The sequence below is a fragment of the Acinonyx jubatus genome, chromosome A1, assembly GCF_027475565.1.
Source record: "Acinonyx jubatus isolate Ajub_Pintada_27869175 chromosome A1, VMU_Ajub_asm_v1.0, whole genome shotgun sequence".
Taxonomy (NCBI): domain Eukaryota; kingdom Metazoa; phylum Chordata; class Mammalia; order Carnivora; family Felidae; genus Acinonyx; species Acinonyx jubatus.
Window position 1 is genome coordinate 174,226,339 of NC_069380.1, and position 21,963 is coordinate 174,248,301.

A 21,963-nucleotide genomic window follows, 5' to 3' on the forward strand; every position below is an offset into this window, starting at 1 on the left:
ACAAGGCCAGTTCCACAACAGCAACGGGCCAGCGATTAATGAAACAATTCACCAGGAGCAAAGCAAACACAAATAATCTTTGCAGTCCCAGGATCCCTCCTCTCCCAACCCCCAAAACCAATTTAGAGCCAATTCAAGGAAGGAAGGGGGAGAAAATTCTCCACCAATAGCTCAAAATCTGCCTAGTAAAGGAAGAGTTGACATATCAAAGTACACCATGTCTTTGGCTTCCTTGACAGACTCTGAGAGGCATTTCCAAGGATGAGTTTGGCCCAGGTGCTGGTCCAGGCACTGGAGTTACAACAGAGAATAAAACAGATAAAAATCTTTGCCCTAAGGAGCTCATATTTTAATGGCAGGGAGAAAGAGAATAAGCATAATAATTAAGTGAATTATACAGTGTTAGGACATATAGGTGCTTACATGAAATAACACAAATGATGAAAATAGCGGCCAAAATTTATTGGGTGCTTACTCTGTGTCTAAATGCTTTACACACATTGACTCATTTAATCCTCTCAACAACGGATATTGTTCTCATGCCCATTTCACAGACAGAATACACAGGAGGTAAGTTGTGCAAGGTCCCACATGCAATAAGAAAACAAGAGTACTGATAAGAAAGGTCAGGAGACTGCCATTCCCCCCAGCCTCTTCCTGATTCTGGTTGGTTTTAAGGCACCACAACAGGCAGGAAGCCTGGATTTCTTCCAGGCCTTGAACTGGGAGAGGGGGTCCAATCACAGGGCCCCTTTCTACTCCCCCACAGTTCTTAAGAGATCTAACAGGGCTGTGGGACCCTCCAAGCACTCCCTTTTCTCCCAGAGCTAAGGCTTTGGAGCTAACAGCCCAGAGTGCAAATCCCAACTCCACCAGCTCACCAGTATATGGCCCTGGGCAAACAGCTTCTACCTGGCAGCCTCCCTTTCCTTTGATTTAAAATGAAGATGAAAACTCCCTCTCACAGGTGACAAGGGAACAGACATCAAGTCTGGACCTTGCAGTGCCTATACAGGGGTAGATGCCCCAAGCATGCTGGTTCATACATGCCCCCACTCCTGGGCCCCACGATGCCCTCCTCTCTTCTCTCCAGTGCTGAGAGGGCACGGCCACATGTCACCCAGCTCTGTACTGTGGGCCACGTGGCACAGGGCTGAGCACGGTAAACATCTGATGAACACTGAAGAGGAAGAAGGTATGTGGGGTGGTGGAACCTTCCTTAGAAACTGAGCCCTGGAGTTAATGGATCTTAAAAAGTGCGGGTTGCTAGGCAGAAATGTCTTGTCCTCCAAAGTGCAAATGCAAAGTGGTGAAATCTATTCTCAACATTCTGTGGTAAGCCCAAGCCATCAAGAAAACTTATTACAACACCTCATTTAGCTGGGGTCCCCATGGCACCAGGGCACTCCAAATCTCCAACTCAAGGGGCACCAGGTCAGAAGCTGTTAGTGACCTGGGACCCTGGCCCACCCTTCAGGCTAGTTCTCATGAGGTCCAAGGCAAGACCCTCAACCTGGAGCCTCAACTTCCTTCTTTTAAGATAAGGGGCTAGGTACAGAGTGACAGGATTAAGTGACCAAAAGCAGTGATTTATCCAACAAAGCCAAAATCACCTGAACCTACTAAAATCACATGGGGATGGGGGAGGGTGTGGGGGGGGGGGGAAGGTCAGGAATCTTTATTATCAAAGGACTGACCCTGAATTCCATCAGAGGGACTTTCTTTGTTTGAAACCACCCTGAGTCTGCAAGCATTTGTCTGAGACCCTAGTGCGAACCTCTAGGCTTCATGGAAGGGGCAGGAAGCTGGCAGATGTTTTCTAGATGGCATCGGTGCCCAGACAGGCTAGAGTACCACAACAGCCAATGCATAAGGGTCACCGCCAGGCTTTTCCTTCTGGGAAGGCTGTCACTTTACCCTGATTTCACTCACACCTGTAGGGAGGGAAAGGGCAGGTGAGGAGGGAGAGTTCCCTCCTGCGAGGCATTAGAATCCCTATTTGTGGATGAAGAAATGACCTCATGGAGAAGATCCTCATCTACTAACATCCTCCTTCTGGGCTCTAAACCCTACAGCAGGCTCTGACTTAAGCGCTTTCTCATGCATTCAGTCCTCGCAGGTGAGGACCTTATTTTAGCCCCAGTCTGCAGGTGGTAAATTTTAGAGATACGAGAGGGTTCAGACACTTGCCCAAGTTATCCCACCACAGAGCCAAGGGGAGGTCTGAATCCAGAGCCTTTGCCCCTAACTTCTAGAATATACGGAGCTGCTCAGTGGAGGGAGCAGAGCCAGGATTCTAATCCAGCTCTTCTCCTACACTAAAGTCCTGCCATTTTCCTGGCCAAACCCCCCAGTGTGTCTGCCTCAGGCCAGGGCATTCCCTGGGGCTCCATACCTCAAGGGAAAGCCTGGTTGGAGACCTCTTCCAAGGCAGGCTTCCAGAAGGCCTAACCCAGCACAACGTGGACCATGAGGCAGCTGGACCCTACAAAGAACCCATTGTAGTGACTGCAGAAAGCCCAGGCCAGACCAGGCTGGGCCCTCTGGGGAGCCCTGCCCATGACTCCTGGCCTCCTCCCCTTCCCATGGTGCCCCCATACCCAGAGAACAGGACCCGGACTGGCAGAGGCCTCCTGTGTTGCCCAGGCTGGGGCAGCCTCAGACTATGGAAACCTAAAACCCTCCAACTGCTGCCAGACGGTATGGGGCTGCAGACCCCTGTGGACTCACTGGAGGTGCCCAGGACGCACCTGTCAGCAGGGGTAGGGGCCACGAAAAGACTCCACCGACGGACGGCAGGAGGGGGAGGGCTCGTTTGTTCCCATCGGCGGTAGGGAGTTAATCTGTTTCCCAGAATGGGGGTGGAGATGCGCGTTTGAGTGGTGTGGGGCCAGGCTGAGGAGGGGGCTCGGCGGAGGGGAGGGATGGGCGGCCCGGAGATGGATGGCTTTGCCAGCCGCTGCACCGGGGGGCCCTCCGCGGTTCCGGCTGGCTTTGTGTGCTGCAGGGGTCCCGCCCCAGGTCCCCGAGGGCCTGCCGAGGCATGCACAGCGCTGGGGGCCGCTTCTGCGTGCCGGCAAGAGGGGTCCGCGTCGTGCCCGGGCACCCCCTGTGTCCGCGGTCGCCACACTCACCTCCTGAAGTCAAAGGGCATCGTGCCGCCGCTGCCGGGGGTGGGAGCGCTGCAGGCCAGGTGGGCCGCGGCGCCGCGTGGGTCCCAGCCCGCTGCCAACGCCTCCTCCGGCCGCCCCGCCCCCGCGGGCCGCCCACCGCCCCAGACACCCGCCGCTCGCCTCCCGCCGCCGGGAAGTGACGCTCCGCGCAGCCCATTGGGCGCTGTCCGCCGCCCCCCGCCGCCCCTTCCGCCGCCCGGTTAAAGGGGCCCGCGGGCGCGTAGGGGGAGGGGCCGACCTTTTGGGGCCGGAGCAGGGAACCCACAGAGACGCATTTCTTCCTTCGAAGCCCCCCACTGTGTTTTCCTTCACTTTCTCTCTGTGGCCTCGGGCAAACCTCAGCCTCTCAGAGCCCTGTTGCATTTGTAAAACGGTTTCCTTGAGTTGTAAGGATTAAATTGAATGAATGATCCAGATTTGGGTCGCGCACAGCGTCTAGCTCTGTGACAGGAGATAAGGCAATCCTAGATTTATAAAGTGAACCCACCATCTATTTCCCTGCTGTGCCTCTCTGGGAAAGATACTTGGCATCTCTGAGCCCCCACCCTTTCCACGTATGCACAAAGAGACTGATGGCATTTAGGGGCATTTTCCTGGGGGTCAGATAAGAAAGTTGGGAGACTGGCTTAGTGCAGTGCCTGGCACATGATATGGGCTCAATCACCCGAAGTAACTGTGGTGGACCAGATAGCTGCCTCTGTCTGCACCTTCTGTTTATGGTTCATTCCAACGGTATTCATTGAGAGCCGGCTGTGAGCCAGGTCCATACAGGACATGCTGGTTGTCTCAGGCAGAGCGAGGCCTGCCCAAGTCTGTGACCTGGCCCAGGGCAGACCTCTCTGAGCCTCAATTTCATCCTGCAAAATTCACACGTAATCAGCACCTCCTTCCAGGATTGGTGGATTAGAAGAGTTGATAGTTGAGGTAACACAAGACTGGTGTAAAGGAAACTAATTCCGAACTTCCCCTGGGGTTCTATTGCTGGCCCCACCTCCAAGGTTTCAGTCATAGAGCTTGAAAAATCCCAGGAGAGGAAGGTGGGGGCTCGTGTTCTAAAAGCAGGACCAGAGGGCAGTTTCCTCATCTATAAAAAGAGGTAAATCATGGTACCTGGTTCCTCTGGGAGCATTCAGAATGCACTGTGACAGCACTATGGGTGGGGGGTGAACCAAAATCTTCCCCTGGAGCATACACTATGGCCTGACCAGTTACCTCTTCCTCCCTCTGACCTCCAGCATTACCTTTCTTCCTTCCTTCCTTCCTTCCTTCCTTCCTTCCTTCCTTTTTCTTTCTTTCTTTCTTTCTTTCTTTCTCTCTCTCTCTCTCCTTTCTTTCTTCCTTTCTCTCTTTCTTCCTTTCTTTCTCTCTTTTCTTTCTTTCTTTCTCTTTTTCTTTCTTTCTTCCTTCCTTTCTTTCTTTCTTTCTCTCTTTCTTTCTTCCTTCCTTTCTTTCTTTCTCTCTCTCCTTTCTTTCTTTTTCTTTCTTTCTTTCTTTCTTTCTTTCTTTCTCTTTCTTTCTTTCTCTCTTTCTTTCTCCCTTTCTTTCTTTCCTTCCTTCCTTCCTTCTTTCTTTCTTTCTTTCTTTCTTTCTTTCTTTCTTTCTTTTCTTTTCTTTTCTTTTCTTTCTACAAGTGGCCTGGCACCTTGAAGTGAGAGAAGGACATCAGCCTGAACTGGAAGTCTGGGGTAACAAGAAAGGTGAAGGGGCCTTGAGTGGCCTGCCACGGGGCCCAGACCACTGTTTGTGGGGCCTCAGCCCCAACCTATTGAATCAGGTTGCATTTAAAAGCATGATCTCCAAGAGATTTGTTGGCACATTTAAGTTTCAGAGGCACTGCTATAAAGACCTTGCTCCCTGCAAGCAGACTGGGGCGAGGTTTACATTGGCTATTCCTTTTGCCTGGAGCACTTTCTTCTTTGTCTTCCACCCTGTTTATAGGGACAATGTCTCCCAATGTCTGTTCTCCCTTTCTTCAGGACTGTTAGCCATGTGGACAGAGCCCAGACTCTGGAGCCACACCTCATGGGTTCATGTTCCAGCATGTCCACTTACTGAGTTATTTTACATCTGTCTCTCAGTTTCCCCATCCATAAAATGGGGACAATAGTAGTAACTTCTTCACAGATTTGTTAGGAGGGTAAAATGAGCTGATACAATTTTTTTTTAATTAAAAAAAGAAGAAGAAGAAGAAAAGAAAGGGGTGCCTGGGTGGCTCAGTCAGTTGAGCATCTGACTTTGGCTCGGGTCATGGTCTCGCGGTTCGTGAGTTCAAGCCCCACATGAGACTCTGTGTTGACAGCTCAGAGCCTGGAGCCTGCTTCGGATTCTGTGTCTCCCTCTCTCTCTGTCCCTCCCTCACTCGTGCTCTGTCTCTCTGTCTCAAAAATAAATGAACATTAAATAAATAAATAAGCATTAAAAAATTAAAAACATAAAAAAAGGAAATGAGTTGACATATGTCAAGGACTTAGGACAGTGCCTGGTACAGAATAATGCAAAGTGGGGTTGACTATCATTGCTATTTTTGCATGGGGATGGAGCTCCAATTTTTGGCTGGGCATATGGGTTCTCAGAATGAAAGTTGCATTTTTCAGCTCCCCTTGCACTGAGGTGTGGCTTTGTGACTAAGTTCTGACCATTGATATGTAAGGGGAAACATCTATGGCAGCTTCAGGGATACTTGGTATATATTATCCTCTGTCTTGCTTTTTCCACATAGCTGCCCAGAATATGGATGCCACCATCATGGACCATGTGAAGAAGGTCATGCAGAACAGAGCAACAGGATAGAAGGAGCCTGAGTCCCTGTCACTGAGTGGCACAGTACCTGTCCTTAAACACCTCCCCGGATGTCTAAGCGAGATATAAACATCTATCTTATATAAGCCACCTTTATTTTGGATTTTCAGCTGCTTACACCTGAACCTAATGCTGATGCACCTGCCTCAGACTAGTTAATTACTTGGCAGCTCAAATATTATATATAGAATCCATCCAGGTTCCTCCCCACTATACATTTGCATGGCACCAGTAGTTTTCCTGGGGAAACCGTGTCACAATTTGTGATTACATTATCGTTAATTGGCCAATGTCAACCTCCCCATCTTGACTGGAAGCTCTCCGGGGAGCACGGATGTCCGTTTGCTCATTCTTGTATCCCAGCATCCAGCCAGAGCCTGCACGCGGTAGGGGTGCAATGCCTCTGTGTCAAAGGCTGGATGGAGGCTTCCCAGGGAAGTAGGCTTTCCCACAGAACAGAGGGGCTGGGGAGGGGAGCACATCCACGAGGATCTCTGTGGAGACTGTTGGGGTCTGTAAGCAGACCAGGCTGCCAGTCCCAGGTGATCCATCCACCCAAAAGACAGTGGGAGATAGGGCTAAGGAAGTCTGACTGTGCTGCAGTATGTGGGAAAGCTCTGGGTCTCTTGGACCAGAGGAGTGACTTAATAAAAACCGAGTTTTAGGATTACTAATCTTGTAGGACTCTATGATAGCCAGCCTCCAATGGTCCTCACTGATGTTCCCATGCCCTTGTGTAATCACCTCTCACAACAAGTAGGACAGACTTGGGTAACCAACAGGACATTGCAGAAATGACAGTGTATGACTCCTGAGACAAAGTCATAAAGGGCATTGAGGCTTCCGCTCAGGCTCTCTTGAATCACTTATTCTGGAGGAATCCAGCGTCTGTGTTGCAAAGGTACTCAGGCACTGTTATAGAGGGGTCCATGCGGCCAGAAACTGAGGCCTTCCATCAACAGCCGTGTGAGTGAGCCATCCCAGAAGTGGATCCTTAGCCCCAGTCAAATCTTCAAAGCTGCACTTCTGGCCCACAGCTTAACTACAGCCTCATGAGAGACCCTGAATCAGAACCACCCAGCCAAGCTGCCTCTGAATTCCTGGAAGGATGTGAGATAATAAACGTTTCTTTTAAGCCACAAAGTTGTAGGTAATCAGTTCCATGGTGGTACAATTAATATAGACTCTATCCCCATTTGTTTTTCTACCAGCACCTTCTCCCTGCCTTCCTTTGCCTCACCCCAACCGGTCAGTCAGCACTCTGGCTGAGCGACCTGGACACATTGCCTAACTAGCTGGGCGTCTGAGTATGAAATGAAGGCTAATAACACCTCATCTGTGTCAGGAAGCCTCTAAACTCGCCACCCGAGTCAATCCACCCCCTGGTATTCATATCCTTGTGCAATCCCCTTTCTTAGACTGTAAACTGGATTTACTGACTCACTTCTAATGAACAGAATGTGGCAGGAGTAATGGCATGTTACTCCTAAGACGAAGTTATAAGGAGATCGCGGCTTCTGTCTTGGGCACTCTTGCTGTCACTCACATCAGTGGCCCGGGGTGAGCCAGCAGCCATGTTATAAGGCAGCCCTGTGGAGAAGCCTGTGTGAGTTAGGCCGAGTGTGAGAGGGCAAAGCGTGAACCTCCTGAGGCTTGACCAAAACCTTGTGCGTGAGCTCGGGAATGGATTCTACAGCCTCAGCCAAGCCTTGAGATGACTGCGGCCCTGGTGGACAGCTCGATTGTGACCTCACGAGAGACCTTGACCCGGAGGTATCCAGCCGAGTTCTGCTTGGATCTTGTGAGATAACAAAATGTTTGTTGCTCTAAACCACCAGGTGTGGGGTGGTTTGTTATAAAGCGGAACAAATACATGGTCCTAAAACCTTGCTGTGAAGATGAAGTAACATGTGCCTAGTACACAGTAGGTGCTAATTAAATGCTTGCTAAATCAATCAATAAACAGACGAGTGTACTATAATGTGGAATGTTCCCTGGATCCAAATGCTCACTGCCTCCACCGCCTCCTGCCGAACACGACACTGAAAGGTGTTTTAAGCAGGGGAATAGCTGGGTCAGATTTCCTTTTCTGCAATGAGAGACTGGTTTGTGTTCCATGGGTGTGGCTGGTTCAGATGTGGTCTGGATAGAGAGAGATTAAGAAATAATAATCTTTTGTCAGCTCAGAGAGGTCTTGAGGGTAACTTAGGCCTCTGGACAGAGTCTCTATTAAAGTCTCCTCACCGGAGGACATTCATTCATTGTAAGTCATTCACTGAATACCTCTTTGTGACGGGACTTTTGGATGAACATGACACATCCCTGCTTTCAAGAAGTTAGGGAGGAGGTGACCAAAAATGTGGTACCACTGTAAAAAACCAGGGTCAGGGGCACTCATTTCTTGTGTGGAGGCATCTTAGTGTGGTAAATCCTGTGGTGTGGGCAGCACCAGAGGTCCTGGGAGGCCGGGAAGGGGCCCCTGAGCTCACCTATACGGATGACTTGGTCTGAATTCTTTCGGTTGAAGGTGAAAGAGATCATCTCAAATCAATGCACACCGTCTCAGGGGGGGATAAAGTCCAGAGGTAGATTTGGGTTTCAGGCACAGTTGGATCTAGGCACTTCAACAATCGCCTCAGGAATCCCTTTCTCCATTCCGGGCTCATCTTTTTTCTTCTGGCTTCATTTCAAGGTAAACTTTCCCTTTGTGGTGGCAAATGTCCATCTGTCGCTCCAGGTTAACATTTTCCTGCTCAGCAAGTTCAGTAGATAATGATGACCAGGCTCCTGACACCTCCAGGGAGGTCTCCTGGGCTGACCCACGAGGGCCTGGCTTAGGCCCCAGCCCTGACCAGTGGCTCAAGGAGAATGGTGTGTGAATACCAGCCGCTAGTGCCTGGAGTGCAGTCAGCCCCACCCTACACACGTAGATTTAGATGGGAGAAGGGTGACTTCCTAAAGAAACATTAGGGCAGCGTTGACAAAGATGGGAAGGGCGCTGGGAGGCTAAATCATCGGGTTTCTTCTACAGGGATCAGGGAATGTTAGATGAACAAGTAACCATATATGTGGAGGGGGGGATATATCTCTTGCCCCAGCACCCACCTCTGTATCTTTTTTTTTTTAATTTTTTAAAATTTATTCATTTTTGAGAGTGAGAGAAACAAAGCATGAGCAGGCAAGGGGCAGAGACACAGAATCCGAAGCGCGCTCCAGGCTCTGAGCTGTCAGCACAGGGCCCGACGCGGGACTCGAACTCACGGACCGCGAGATCATGACCTGAGCTGAAGCCGGACGCCCAACCGACTGAGCCACCCAGGCGCCCCCACCAAGTTCTGTATCTCACACAGGTGCATATTTGGTAGAAGGATACGTGGGTGCAGTGTGCTCAGTGTTTCCATTTTATATTAAGTGCCCAGGTGCTCCCCACAGCTATGCAGGAAACTACTTGGTCATGAGCCCCTGGCAGATAACCTTCTAGCTTTTCAGTACACACAAGGAAATCTCAATTCTTTGGATCCTATTTTTCTGAGTCCCACCTTTTTCCTTTTTCATGAGTCCTCACTCTGTCTCTGAATCCAGATAAATCTAGGCGGACCTAATTTCTCTTGCGAGTGTGGTTCAGTCTTGCCTCTTTCTTGAGATCCACCTGCCTGACCTTTTTCTCCTTGGCACATTAACTACTCACTGAGCTCCTGCTCTGTGGGGCTTATGACCCAGAGGGCTTTGGATTGTGCTAGCCTATTATCCCGGCTGTGTGACTGTGAGTAGGTTACTGAACCATTCTGTGCCCCAGTCTGCTCATTGGTAAACTGTGTAGTGTTTATATCATATTAAATGCCTTGATATAGGGCCAGGATTTAGCATAGAATCAGGAACGTGTATTATGTTAATAAAATTGCAGTTGGCTCACACCCTTCCACTCTGAGACCTCTAGGGAGAATGAATGCAAAGGTAGTGGCATTAGGTCCATGCAGGAAGGGGGCCTTTGTCTCACACAGATGGTGGACCTCTGGTCAGCCTAGGGTGCGGCGTTTCATCCACACTTTTCAAGTGCTGTTCAGGTCACATGTCTGAGTCTCCCCCAGACAGTGCTAACTTCTGCCGCCAGCAGTCGTCTCCACGAGCTACGTGACTCAGTGCCACCTGCTCGCCTCCATCATGTTTCTCACCTGACGCTCACCTGGACCCTTTCCTCCGTTGTCTGTGGGGTGGCTTGGGGTGGAGCGGGGCCTGCGCGGCCAGAGACTCAACTGTGCCCCCCTTCCCCGCGGGCTCCTCCCTCCATTCCGGCTCCTTGGCTGGCCTTGGGGAGACTGGGGAGGCTTCTGTGTGGCCCAAGCATGTGTGTGTGTGTCACAGTGTGTGGGCGTCACCATGTGTTGACAGTGCTGACGTCCAACCTGGGGCAAGTGGGTCTGTTCTTCCAGCTGATGACTGTGCTATGCTTCCTCAGGGTGAGCTGGTGATTGGCGGGGTGTCAAACCAAACTTGACTCTGAGGAGGAAATAGAAAAGGGAGGCCTGGGTGTGACTGCCATGTAACCAAAGTAAGTCCCTTCAGCTCTCAGAGCCTTAACTTCTTTTTGTGTAAAGGGGGGAGATCTTGGAGGAATAGAGGTCATTTGCTCATTCATTCGCAAGTTGATGATGCACCAGTGAACAGGACGGGAACTCCCTTCACACACGTATTTAGCATCCCATAAATAGTGATAAATATACAGAAGTCCAATAATAATACATTCTAGGGGTTCCCAGCCAGATCCAAACAGTTTCCAAGGTGCCTGCAAATGGAAAAAGTCCAAATGAAAAGCTGACTCACTGTGACCCCAAGAGTTGCATAGCATGAGGTGAGGCCAAAGGCGCAAAAGAAAGCTTTGGGGTCAGAGAGCAGAATCGTAGACCTAGTTCCATTGATTCCTGTCTGTCACCATGAGGTTGTCTCATTCTCTGCTATAGCCTCAGTTTCCTCCCCTGCAAAATGGACAGAGCACCCACTTCACAGGATAGTCGGGAGGGTCAAGTAGTTATCTTGTGGTCATATCAGAGCCCCCACTATTTTGTTTTTTAATTTTTTTTTAATGTTTTATTTTTGAGACAGAGAGAGACAGAGCATGAATGGGGGAGGGTCAGAGAGAGAGGGAGACACAGGATCTGAAACAGGCTCCAGGCTCGGAGGTGTCAGCACAGAGCCTGACGTGGGGCTCGAACTCACTGACGGTGAGATCATGACCTGAGCCGAAGTCGGACACTTAACCGACTGAGCCACCCAGGTGCCCCTATTTTGTTTTTTAAGTAGGCTCCACATCCACTAGCTCAAGGTGGGACTTGAACTCACAACTCTGAGATCAAGACCTGAACAGAGATCCAGAGTCAGCCATTTAACCAGCTGAGCCACTCAGGTACCTCTGGAGCCCCTACTACTTACAATCTGGTTCTAGCTTAATCTCAAGTTTCATCCCCAGTCTGGTCTCATGGACATATCGGTGAGGGGAGGAGATCTGTCAGAACACCCAAGGTCCCTCCTTGCTCTGTGAGTTTCCTCCGTTTTTTTTCCTCCTTTCCAAAACAAGTACATTTTTAGCAGACCCTAGACATGGCTTCCTACCGAGTTAAATTCAAGAAATCCTGACTGAGCCCTAGGAAGTGTTTGGGTGTTCTGGGTGTTGATGACAGTTGGACCCTCCTCTCCAGAAGAGTCACCCCATCAAATGACCTCTTTCTGCCCTGCCCACCCCCCAAGTCATATATTTATCAAGAAATCTCACCTGGTCTAAATCAGAGTTATTAAAATAGAATTCGCTTTTGTGATTTCTTTTGTTTTCATGTACTAATCAATTAAAGGAATAGTAATTACCTAATTTAAAACATAACATATGGAAAACAGATAGTCAAATAGGAAAAAGGGTCCACAATGGAGAGTGAAGTCTCTCTTGTCCCTCCACTCCCCAGCAGAGGTGACCACTGCTAAAGGTTTTCTTCACTGGACAGGGCTTTTTGGTGGCCAGTAGTGACCCCAGCCTTTCTGTGGGTAGAAAACAGCCACAGACATCACTCCGCTTTCCCAGCCAAGAGCTCTGAGGCCAGGAAGGAGGAGCAGGAGTGGGAGCTTCCTAAAGATTTGAGGGTCCACCAAAAGGCCAGAGGGACAGCAGTGTCCTCAGGGGCCCGACTGAGGACCAAGTTCAGTTCCTCAGGCAGCTTCCAGGGGAGACCTTGGGATCAGAGATTGGCCAAGAGAGACCTTTAACCCACTTGCAAGAAGCCCGCTGACCCCATTGGAAAAAGTCTTCTACCAAATATTTGTTAAATGAGTATGACCGGCTTCCAACTATGATTGGAATTAGGGTGAATTAGGAAATGAAACTGGAAAGACCCCAAATCTCCCTATGAAAATAAGCAGAAGGGAGAGAACGTTGACTGAAAAATCTATTGTCTGTCAAGGGTTTTTTGTCAGGTTATTTAAAAATTAATTTTTAAATACACGAATAGTTTAGGAATACATTTTCCAGGTGAAAACGAAAACTTGACAGATAGGGCAAAGACCCCCTTTGATCTCTAGCTCCAGTCATGACTTTCCTCTGCCTCCCCAGAGGTAAGCTGTGTTTCAATTTGGTGTGAATCCTTCCAACTTTTTTCTCTGCATTTTTCACACATATATATTTTCTTTCTCTTTTCAGATTAATGCTGTCATACATATTAATCTGCCTTTTAGTCTTTGGATCAATAACATATCTGAGAGATTTTTTTTTTTTTCAGGCAAATACAGATCTACACTTGAGCTCATAGTGTGTTATTGGGTGATCACATCAGCCCCACTACAGGTGATCACACAGTGGCTCGGAGGACATAAGTGACTCACCACAGCCGGTGAGTAGTGAAGCAGGACTCAGACGTGGACATGTCTTTCCAAATTTGAACTCTACCTGCCCTTTACCTAATCTGCTTGTGGTTTGTACATGTTTCTTCTGGCTTATGACATCATCAAATGGGCCATTTAAAGGAGATTGATCATAATGCATGGGACAAATTGGCCACCTCTCTTTCCTGTTAAAATACCTCCATGGTTGCCCGGTACCCGGGGCTGGGTCTAAGTCCCCCAACCTGGTAAGACAAGATCTTCTAGACAGGGCTCCTTATAAATTCCCCAGCCTCCCTTGGTCAATGCTCCATTTGGAATGTGTTCTCCAGCACCTCCAAGCAATTAACTAAATTCTGGCACTATCTACCTGGAGATAGCACCAGATCTCATGGATTAAGGACTCAACCCCACAAGAATGCCCCGCTTCAGGTGCCCTCCTCAAGTCCAGGTTGTCATCTGTGCTTCTGAGTGACCAGCTATAAATGAGAGGTTCCTGAGACCTCTTCCTTGGGTTAAATTATTTGCTAGGTAGTCTCACAGAACTCAGATGTTTACTTACTTACATTTACCAGTTTATTATAAAGAATATCGTAAAGGATACAGATAGCCGGATAAAGTACGTAGGGTAAGGTATGTAGGAAGGGGTGACGAGCTGCCACTCTCCGAGCACCTCCACATGTTTACCGACATGCAAGGTCTCCAAACCCTGTGTCCCTTTGGGCTTTTATGGAGGCTTCATTACATAGGTATGATTGATCAAGTCATTGCCATTGGTGATTGAACCCAATCCCCAGCCCTTCTCCCCTTCCTGAAGTTGGTGGAGGGGCTAAATTACAACCCTGCCAAAGAAGTTGTTGGTTCCCCTGGCAAAGGGGAACCATCCTTAGGGGCTTTCCAAAAGTCACCTCAGTAATGCAAACTCAGGTGTGGTTGGAAGGGGATCATTGTGAATAATAAAAGACAACCTTATTGTGCTTATCTTGTAGGAGAGTCTAAGGGTTTTAGAAGCTCTGTGTTAGAAATAGGATGAAGACCAAATACCTGTTTCTTATATCACAAAATCGCACTCCAGAAAAAATAAACCACTGAAGGTTGCCTTCATGCCGCACCATTATTTCTCCCCCACTTCCTTGCCCATATGGTTTTAATGTTTATTTATTTTTGAGAGAGAGAGAGAGACAGAGACAGAGACACAGAACGAGCAGGGGAAGGGCAGAGAGGGAGGGAGACACAGAATCTGAAGCAGACCCTAAGCTCTGAGCTGTCAGTGCAGAGCCTGATGCAGGGCTCATGAACTGTGAGATCGTGACCTGAGCTGGGCACTTAACCTGCTGAGCCACCCAGGTGCCTGGACCTGCTCTTCACCTTAACCTTTCTTTGCCTCCTTTACTCATCCTTTATGCATCCCTACAAATCCTTTGCAACTTGATAGAGTCTTGGTTACCCCCAGGCTGGGTTCGATGTTCCTCCTCTGTGCTGTGGCCCACAATGCTTTGTACTTATGGGCTTCAAAATATTTTCCATCCCATTCTAACTGCCATTATATCTGCCTCCCACTCTTGAGGGTGAGCTCCTCGAAGTGAGGGTCCCTGTCTCATTCATCTGTATCTCCAGGCCCCAGACAAGCCCTGTACTCGTGGTGAGTGCCGCCTATATGTCTGTGAAAGACATGCCTGCCTCAAAACAGTGAACAGTGGAGTCTGGTGTCGTGTGTTGAGCTTTTAGTGATGATACGAGAGAGAAAGGAGATACATAAGACGACAGTGTGGAAGGAGAATCCCAACATGTCTGGAATTAACTTTACCAAATGGCAGCTAATACTATCCAGATATATGGTGACTGGTTGGGCCCTATTTTCTCAAACCATCTTCCAGCTCAACTATTTCTCTTAGCTCTGGGCTGTTCCTCTTTTTCTTCTCTTTCATCTGCTGAAAGGGGATGCGTGCCAAAATTTTCATATGAAATCAATGCTGACAAGCGCTGGTTGAGCCCCGTGGCTTCGTCTTCTTGATTATGTCCCTTGTTTCAAAAGGGCAACAAAACCCTCTGCCCACTCTTGAAACTGGCAGGGATTTCCTGAGAAGAGGGACTGGGGAGTTCAGTTTTGGAGGAACCATTTCCTACCTCAACTGCAGTGGAAACTCATTATCTCTGAATTAGCATTTCGCCTCAAAATTTTAATGTCATCTTCTGCTACCACTAGAGTCAAGGGAAGCCCAAAGCTTTCGCCCATGTCCCCTCATTTCCCTTTTCTCTGCACAAATCTGAGGGAAAATCTCTCTTCTTTTTTTCTTAATATAATTTTTCTTTTTTCTTTCTTTTAATGTTTATTTTATTTTTGAGAGAGAGCACGCGCAGAGGGGCAGAGAAAGAGGGGGACAGATGATTTGAAGCAGGCTCTGCGCTGATAACAGTGAGCCAGATGCGCAGCTCAAACTCACCAACCGTGAGATCCTGACGTTCAATCGACTGAGCCACCCAGATGCCCCTAATATCATTTAATTCCTCTTTCACTATCAAAGTATGAAAGAATATTTTTAAAAATACAGGAAAACAAAAAGTAAAATAGCCTCCCCACTGAGACAACATCATGTGTAGAGTTCTTCCAGCGTTTTTTTTTTTTTTATGTATAGGTTAAAAAAAAGGTTTTTTTTTTTAATATTTTCTGTGTATAGGTATATGCACACAAAAAGAGTATATAACACAGATGTGTAACTTGAAGAATTGTAGAATGAATATCCATGTATCCATCACCCAGCTTAGGAAATAGACCATCACCAATATCTTAGAAATCTCTACATGCCCCTCCCTCTCAATTCACCCAGAGGTAGTCATCATCTTGAGTTTTGTGTGAGTCATTCTTTTCTTTTCTTTTCTTTTCTGTTCTTTTCCTTTTAATGTTTATTGATTTGGGGAAGAGTGCAAGTGAGGGCGGGGCAGAGAGAGGGGGACAGAGGATTTGAAACGGGCTCTGCGGGACAGACTGACAGCAGAGAGCCCGATGTGGGGCTCGAACTCACGAACCGTGAGATCATGACCTGAGCTGAAATCGGACACTCAACCAACTAAGCCACCCAGATGCCCTATTCCTTTGTTTTTCTTAATAGTTTTACTCTCTGTACATGGTGTCCCCAAACGATGTAATGTTTTAAACTATATAATTGGAGTGTATTATTTTGCAACTTGCCCCTTTCATTTATTATGTTTGTGAGATTCATCCACGGTAGCTGTAAGCAGGTGTAGATTATTCACGGTCACTGCTTGAGGTACTACATTGCATGTGTATATTGCGCTCCGACTTATGTATCCATTCTCCTGCTGATCAACACGTGGATGGTTTCCAGGTTTTCTTTTTCATCTTTAAAATGTTTTGTTTTATTAAAGAAAATGATTAAAGATCTATTTTTATTGTGGTAAAACCTAGATAAACACAAAATTTACCATTTTAGCCATTTTTTAAGGGTCCTGTTCAGTGGCATTAAGTACATTCACATTGTTATGCAACCGTCACCACCGCCCTCCTCTAGCATTTTTTCATCTTTCCGGGCTGAAACATTGTACCCATTAAACAATAATTTCCCCTTTTCTCCTCCCCCTAACCCTTGACAACCACCATTCTAATTTCTGCTGTTGTAAGTTTGGCTACTTTAGGTACCTCACTTAAATGGAAAGTCTTTGTCATTTAGTGACTAGTTTATTTTACTTAGCATAATATCCTCAAGTTTCATGCATATTGAAGCATGTGCTGGAATTTCCTTCCTTTTAAAAACAATGTTTTTTTTAACATTTTTCTTTTTTGAGAGACAGAGTGTGAGTGGGAGAGGGGCAGAGAGCGAGGGACACACAGAAACCGAAGCAGGCTCCAGGCTCTGAGCTGTCAGCACAGAGCCCGACGCAGGGCTCGAACTCACAAACCGTGAGATCATGACCTGAGCCGAAGTCGGACGCTCAACCGACTGAGCCACCCAGGCACCCCTCCTTCCTTTTTAAAAAGATAAATAATATTCCATTGTATGTATATACCAACTTTTGTTTACCCATTCATGTATTGATGGACACTCCGGTATTGTTTCAAACTTTCACCTCTTAATGCTGCTCTGAACCTGGGTGTACAAATATGTTTGAGTCTCTACTTTCAATGCTTTCAGGTACATAAGTGAAATCGTTGGATCATATGTTAATTTATTTTTCATTTTAGAGAAATTGCCTTATTGTTTTCCACAGCAGCTGTACCATTTTACATTCTTATCAGCAATGCTCAAGGGTTCCAATTTCTCCATATGTTTGTCAACATGTATTCTTGGGTTTTTCTGGGATTTTTTTGTTTTTGTTTTTGTTTGTGTGTTTTTTTGTTTTTTGGGTTTTTTTTTTTTTGGTGTTTCAATAATAGCCATCCTAATGTGGATGTGAAGTGGTTTTGGGATTTTTTTTTTCAGTTTACTTATTTATTTTTGATGGGACATTTAATTTTGTGTCCACCTTGATGTTTGTTTGTTTATTTATTTATTTATTTATTTATTTATTTATTTATTTATTTATTTTAATATGAAACATTGTCAAATTGGTTTCCATATAACACTCAGTGCTCCTCCCAACAGGTGCACTCCTCAATGCCCATCAGCCACTTCCCCTCCCCCCCCCCCACCTCCCATCAACCCTCAGTTTATTCTCAGTATTTAAGAGTCTCTTATGGTCTGCCTCCCTCCCTCTCTGCAACTTTTTTTTTTCTCCCTTCCTCTCCCTCCTGGTCTTCTGCTGACTTTCTCAGGATCCACCTATGAGTAAAAACATATGGTATCTGTCTTTCTCTGCCTGACTTATTTTGTAGCAACGTGGATGGAACTGGAAAGTTTATTTAGAGACAGAGATAGCACGAGCAGGGAGGGACAGACAATGAGGTAGAGAGAATCCCAAGCAGGCTCCAAGCTGCCAGCACAGAGCCAATGTGGGGCTCGAACTCATGAAACCGTGAGAACAGGACCTGAGCCAAAACAAGAGTCAGACACTTAACTGACTGAGAAACCCAGGCACCCTGGTTTCAGGATTTTTAATAAACAAAACAGTTATGACTACTGTAATACATATATCCTGGTGCACATGTGTAAGAGTTTTTCTATTAATATAATTAAGAATGAAATTTCTGGGTCATAAGATATATGTGTGTTATTTTTCAGTGCAACAGTTCCAACATACACTGTTGTTCTGTGTAGAGGAGGTATATGAAAACGACCTCTAAAGGAGACATAAGATCAAAGAAAAAAGCTGACAAGCCCAGCCTGAGGAGAAGTGGTTTATTAAGGGGACTTACAGACAGAAGTATGCCTTGGGTGTGTCTTGGGCAGCTGGAAGAGGAGGAGATCTCTCTTGGGCAGCTGGAAGAGGAGGAGATCTCCGTGACCCCACCTCCTGCAAGACCTGCTTTTACAGCCTACTGACTGGAGAGCACAGTGCTGGTAGTCTTATCTCCTGAGCAGATCAAGGATGTTATGTCCCAAGAGTGTATTTAAGGGCGTGGTTAGACAAAAAGAAAGAATGTGTGTATGTGTGTGTGTGTGGGGGGGGGGGGGTGCTAGTGTTCAAGAAAGCTTCAGGTCTTAGACCGGTCATCATGGCGGATTTGTCCAAGATGGCATCAGTATGGTTCACACACCTGACACCAAGGGTAGGTGATCCTTCTATCTAGCTGCTCTCTATCCTAATACTTAATATTGTCACACTTACTATTTTCACTGTTTGATGGGTGTGAAATGACAATGTGGTTTTATTTTGCATCTTTATGAGTAATAACAAGATGAAGTACCTTGTCATAGGTTTCTTGGCCGTAATTGTTTCCTCTTATGTAGAATATCTGTTTAAGTCTTTTCCTCATTTCCCTATCAGATTGTTTTAGTTTTATGAATTTGTAGGACTTTATCTATTTTATACACTAATCATTTGTTGACTACGTGTTACAAATATCTTCCCCAAATTTATCACATGTCATCTCATCTCTTGGGATGCCTTTGGACGAACAGAAATTATTTTAATCAGTTGGATGTATCAACCTGTTTCTTTGTGGTTTCATTTTCTATATTTTGCTTAAGAAATCTGTCTCTCCCAGAGATCATAAAGATATTCTTTATTTTATTCTGAGAGGTTTCTTTCTCCCAGCTTTATGGAGATATCATTGACGACATTGGGTAAGTCTAAGGTATATGACGTGATGATTTGATACACATACCTATTGTGAAATGATTACCGCAGTGTGGTTAGTTAATGCATCCCTCCCCTTTACATAGTTACCATTTGTGTGTGTGTGTGTGTGGCAAGGACATTCAAGATCCACTTTGTTAAATTTCAAGTATACAATGCAGTATTGTAAATAAAGTCACCATGCTGCAGTTAGATCTTCAGAACGAATTTATCTCATGACCGAAGTTTGTACCTTTCGATCAACATCCCATTTCCTCCACCCTCAGCCATCGGTAACCACAATCTATTTTTTATTTCTATGAGTTCAATTTTTTTTAGATTCTGCATACAAATGAGATCATACAGTAAAGTATTCTTTCTCTGTCTGACTTATTTCACTTAGCATAGTGCCCTCAGGTCCATCCATGTTGTGGCAAATGGCAGGATTTCCTTCTTTTCTGTGGCTGAATAATTCTTTTAAAAGTTTTTAAGGTTTTTCTTTCACAGTTAAGGCCTTGACCCACCTGGAAGTAATTTTTTGTATACTAAGGGGTATTGTTCTCCCCATTTGGAGAGCCAGTTTTCACAGCCTTATTTATGGAATAAGGGTTCCCCACCTCGTTGGTCTTTAGGGCATCCTCTATCAGAAATCAGGTTTTCTGATACATGTGGATCCCTCTATTAGAGACTTTTCTTCTGTTTCATTAATCTATTTGTCAATGCCTGTATCAGTTTAATACTGTTGAAAATGCGTTTCCTCTATCATAAGTTTTGGTATGTGACGGGCTAATGCCTTGCCCAGAATTCTGCTTTGAGAGTGTCTTAACCTTTCTTGGCCCTTTGGTCTTCCATATATGCTGAACCTTCAGCTTGCTAAAGATTATAAGAAAAACTGAGTTGGGCTTTTGACTGAAATAGTGTTAGGACACTGATGAGAACTGCCTTCCTCCCCATGAACATGGTATGCGTCTTCACGTATTTAGGTTTTCTCGGATGCCATTTAATAAAATTTTGTAATTTTCCTAAAAAGGCCTTGACCTCGTAGGTATCTTAGATTTGCGGTTGCTTCTATAGATAGTATCTTGAGTCCATGTGTTCTAACATGTTCTTGTATGTATGTACAATACACATATCCTAGGGGCGCCTGGGTGGCTCAGTCGGTTGAGCGTCCGACTTCAGCTCAGGTCACAATCTCACAGTCTGTGAGTTCGAGCCCCGCATCGGGCTCTGTGCTGATGGCTCAGAGCCTGGAGCCTGCTTTGGATTCTGTGTCTCCCTCTGTCTCTGCCCCTCCCCTGCTCATGCTCTGTCTCTCTCTGTCTCAAAAATAAAGAAAAACATTAAGAAAAAAAATTTTTAAAAATACACATATTCTACATCACACTATATATAATGTGCTTTTTCCACTTATATCATATTACACCAGCTTTTCATAAACTTACTGAGTATCAGTAGGGAAGAGTGACTATCTCACTATCACCGGACACCTCAGGCTTCTGGTCTTCAGTTTTCTCGAGTCTCGTGGGATGTTTAGTTTTCCTCCAAGAACTTGGAGTTTGGAGTGTGACCACCTTGAATCCCAATCCTTGCTGTCCCTCATCGTAGCCTATATCCTTCCTTCACCTTGTTGCACCTATGTTCCTCATCTCTAAAATGGAAATGATGATGATACCTCCTTCATGGGTTGATTGTGATGACTTAATGAGATAATATAGTAAATCACCTAACACAGAGCCTGGCACCCAGGAAGAGCTCAGTGAAAGCTAGCTGTTATTATTTCTTTTTTTTTTTTAATGTTTATTTATTTATTTTGAGAGAGAGTGTGTGCGCGCGTGTGTGCGTTCACACATGAGTGGGGGAGGGGCAAACAGCCAGGGAGAAATTGAATACCAAGCAGACTCTGCCCTGTCAGCGCAGAGCCGGATGTGGGCCTTGATCCCACGACCCTGGGATCATGACCTGAGCCGAAATCAAGAGTCTTCATTGGGTATTGATTTTTCTAGCTGAAATCAGGGTTTGAAAAATCGAACAACAAAAGTCAAGATTTCTGTTTTCTGTTTCACCTTCTCTTCCTCTCACATTTTCCCTCCTCCTGCCACTCTGCTCCCCACCCTCACTCTCATCCCTGGGTTAAACCCAGACGATCAATGTTGGACAGAGGGCTCCTTGACCCTCTAGGTGACAACAGTGGAGAATGAGGACACCTCCCCCTTTGAGGATTCTGACTCCAGGCCAGCTCTGTAATCTGTCCCCCCTTCCCCAGCTACTGCCTGAGCACAGGCCCCATGGCCGTCCTCTGGTCTCCCTGCCTCTTGCTTCTCTCCATCTTGCCGCCCCAGCAAGCCTGCCCACATCTCAGCCCCACCATCCGGTAGTGCCATCCCCGGTTTAGAGCCTTCCATGGCTCCCTACCACCTTCAACATGCCGTTCAAACTCACTCATCTGCTTTTCAAGGCCCCGCATGATCTGGGCTCCACCTAATAGCCATCACTGACCAAATTCCTGTTCAGTGTCTTCCATGTGTTGTTGGTGATCTGTGATACAAAACTGCTGGGTAGGAATCATTCTTTCACTTTATAAATGGGGGCAGTGATACTCAGATTGGTGAAATGACTCCTCAGAGACCCACAATCACAAAGCACAGACACAAGATTTTCATCCCAGTCTCTGGCTCCCCAGCCAGTTGTATTTCCACTCACTCTGGCTCTCTGATTAAGAAATGAAATCTAGGGGCACGTGGGTGGCTCAGTTGATTAAGCGTCCGAGTCCTGGTTTTGGCTCAGGTCACGATCTCACGGTTTCGTGAGTTCAAGCCCCACGACGGGCTCTGCGCTGGCAGCATGAGCATGCTTGGGATTTTGTCTCCTCTCTCTGCCCCGCACCCACTCGTGCTGTCTCTGTCTCTCTCAAAATGGATAACCTTAAACAAAAAAAGGAATGAAATCTCAAACACGGATT

General features: G+C 46.6%; 1 protein-coding gene across 2 annotated transcripts in view; it reads right to left on the reverse strand.

Moving 5' to 3' along the window:
• ERGIC1 (endoplasmic reticulum-golgi intermediate compartment 1) overlaps positions 1 to 3,301 on the reverse strand; it is a 102,013-nt gene extending 98,712 nt beyond the window's left edge. The window contains exons 1-2 of one of the 2 annotated variants that reach the window (XM_027034588.2): positions 3,135 to 3,301; positions 2,396 to 2,485 (exon numbers count right to left, since the gene is read on the reverse strand). In XM_027034588.2, coding sequence (XP_026890389.2) covers positions 2,396 to 2,485; positions 3,135 to 3,154 — 110 coding nt within the window. In that variant the 5' untranslated portion in view covers positions 3,155 to 3,301. The remainder of the gene's footprint in view (positions 1 to 2,395; positions 2,486 to 3,134) is intronic. The other variant, XM_053226468.1, reaches the window with a different exon arrangement.
• Positions 3,302 to 21,963: the final 18,662 nt, after the last annotated feature.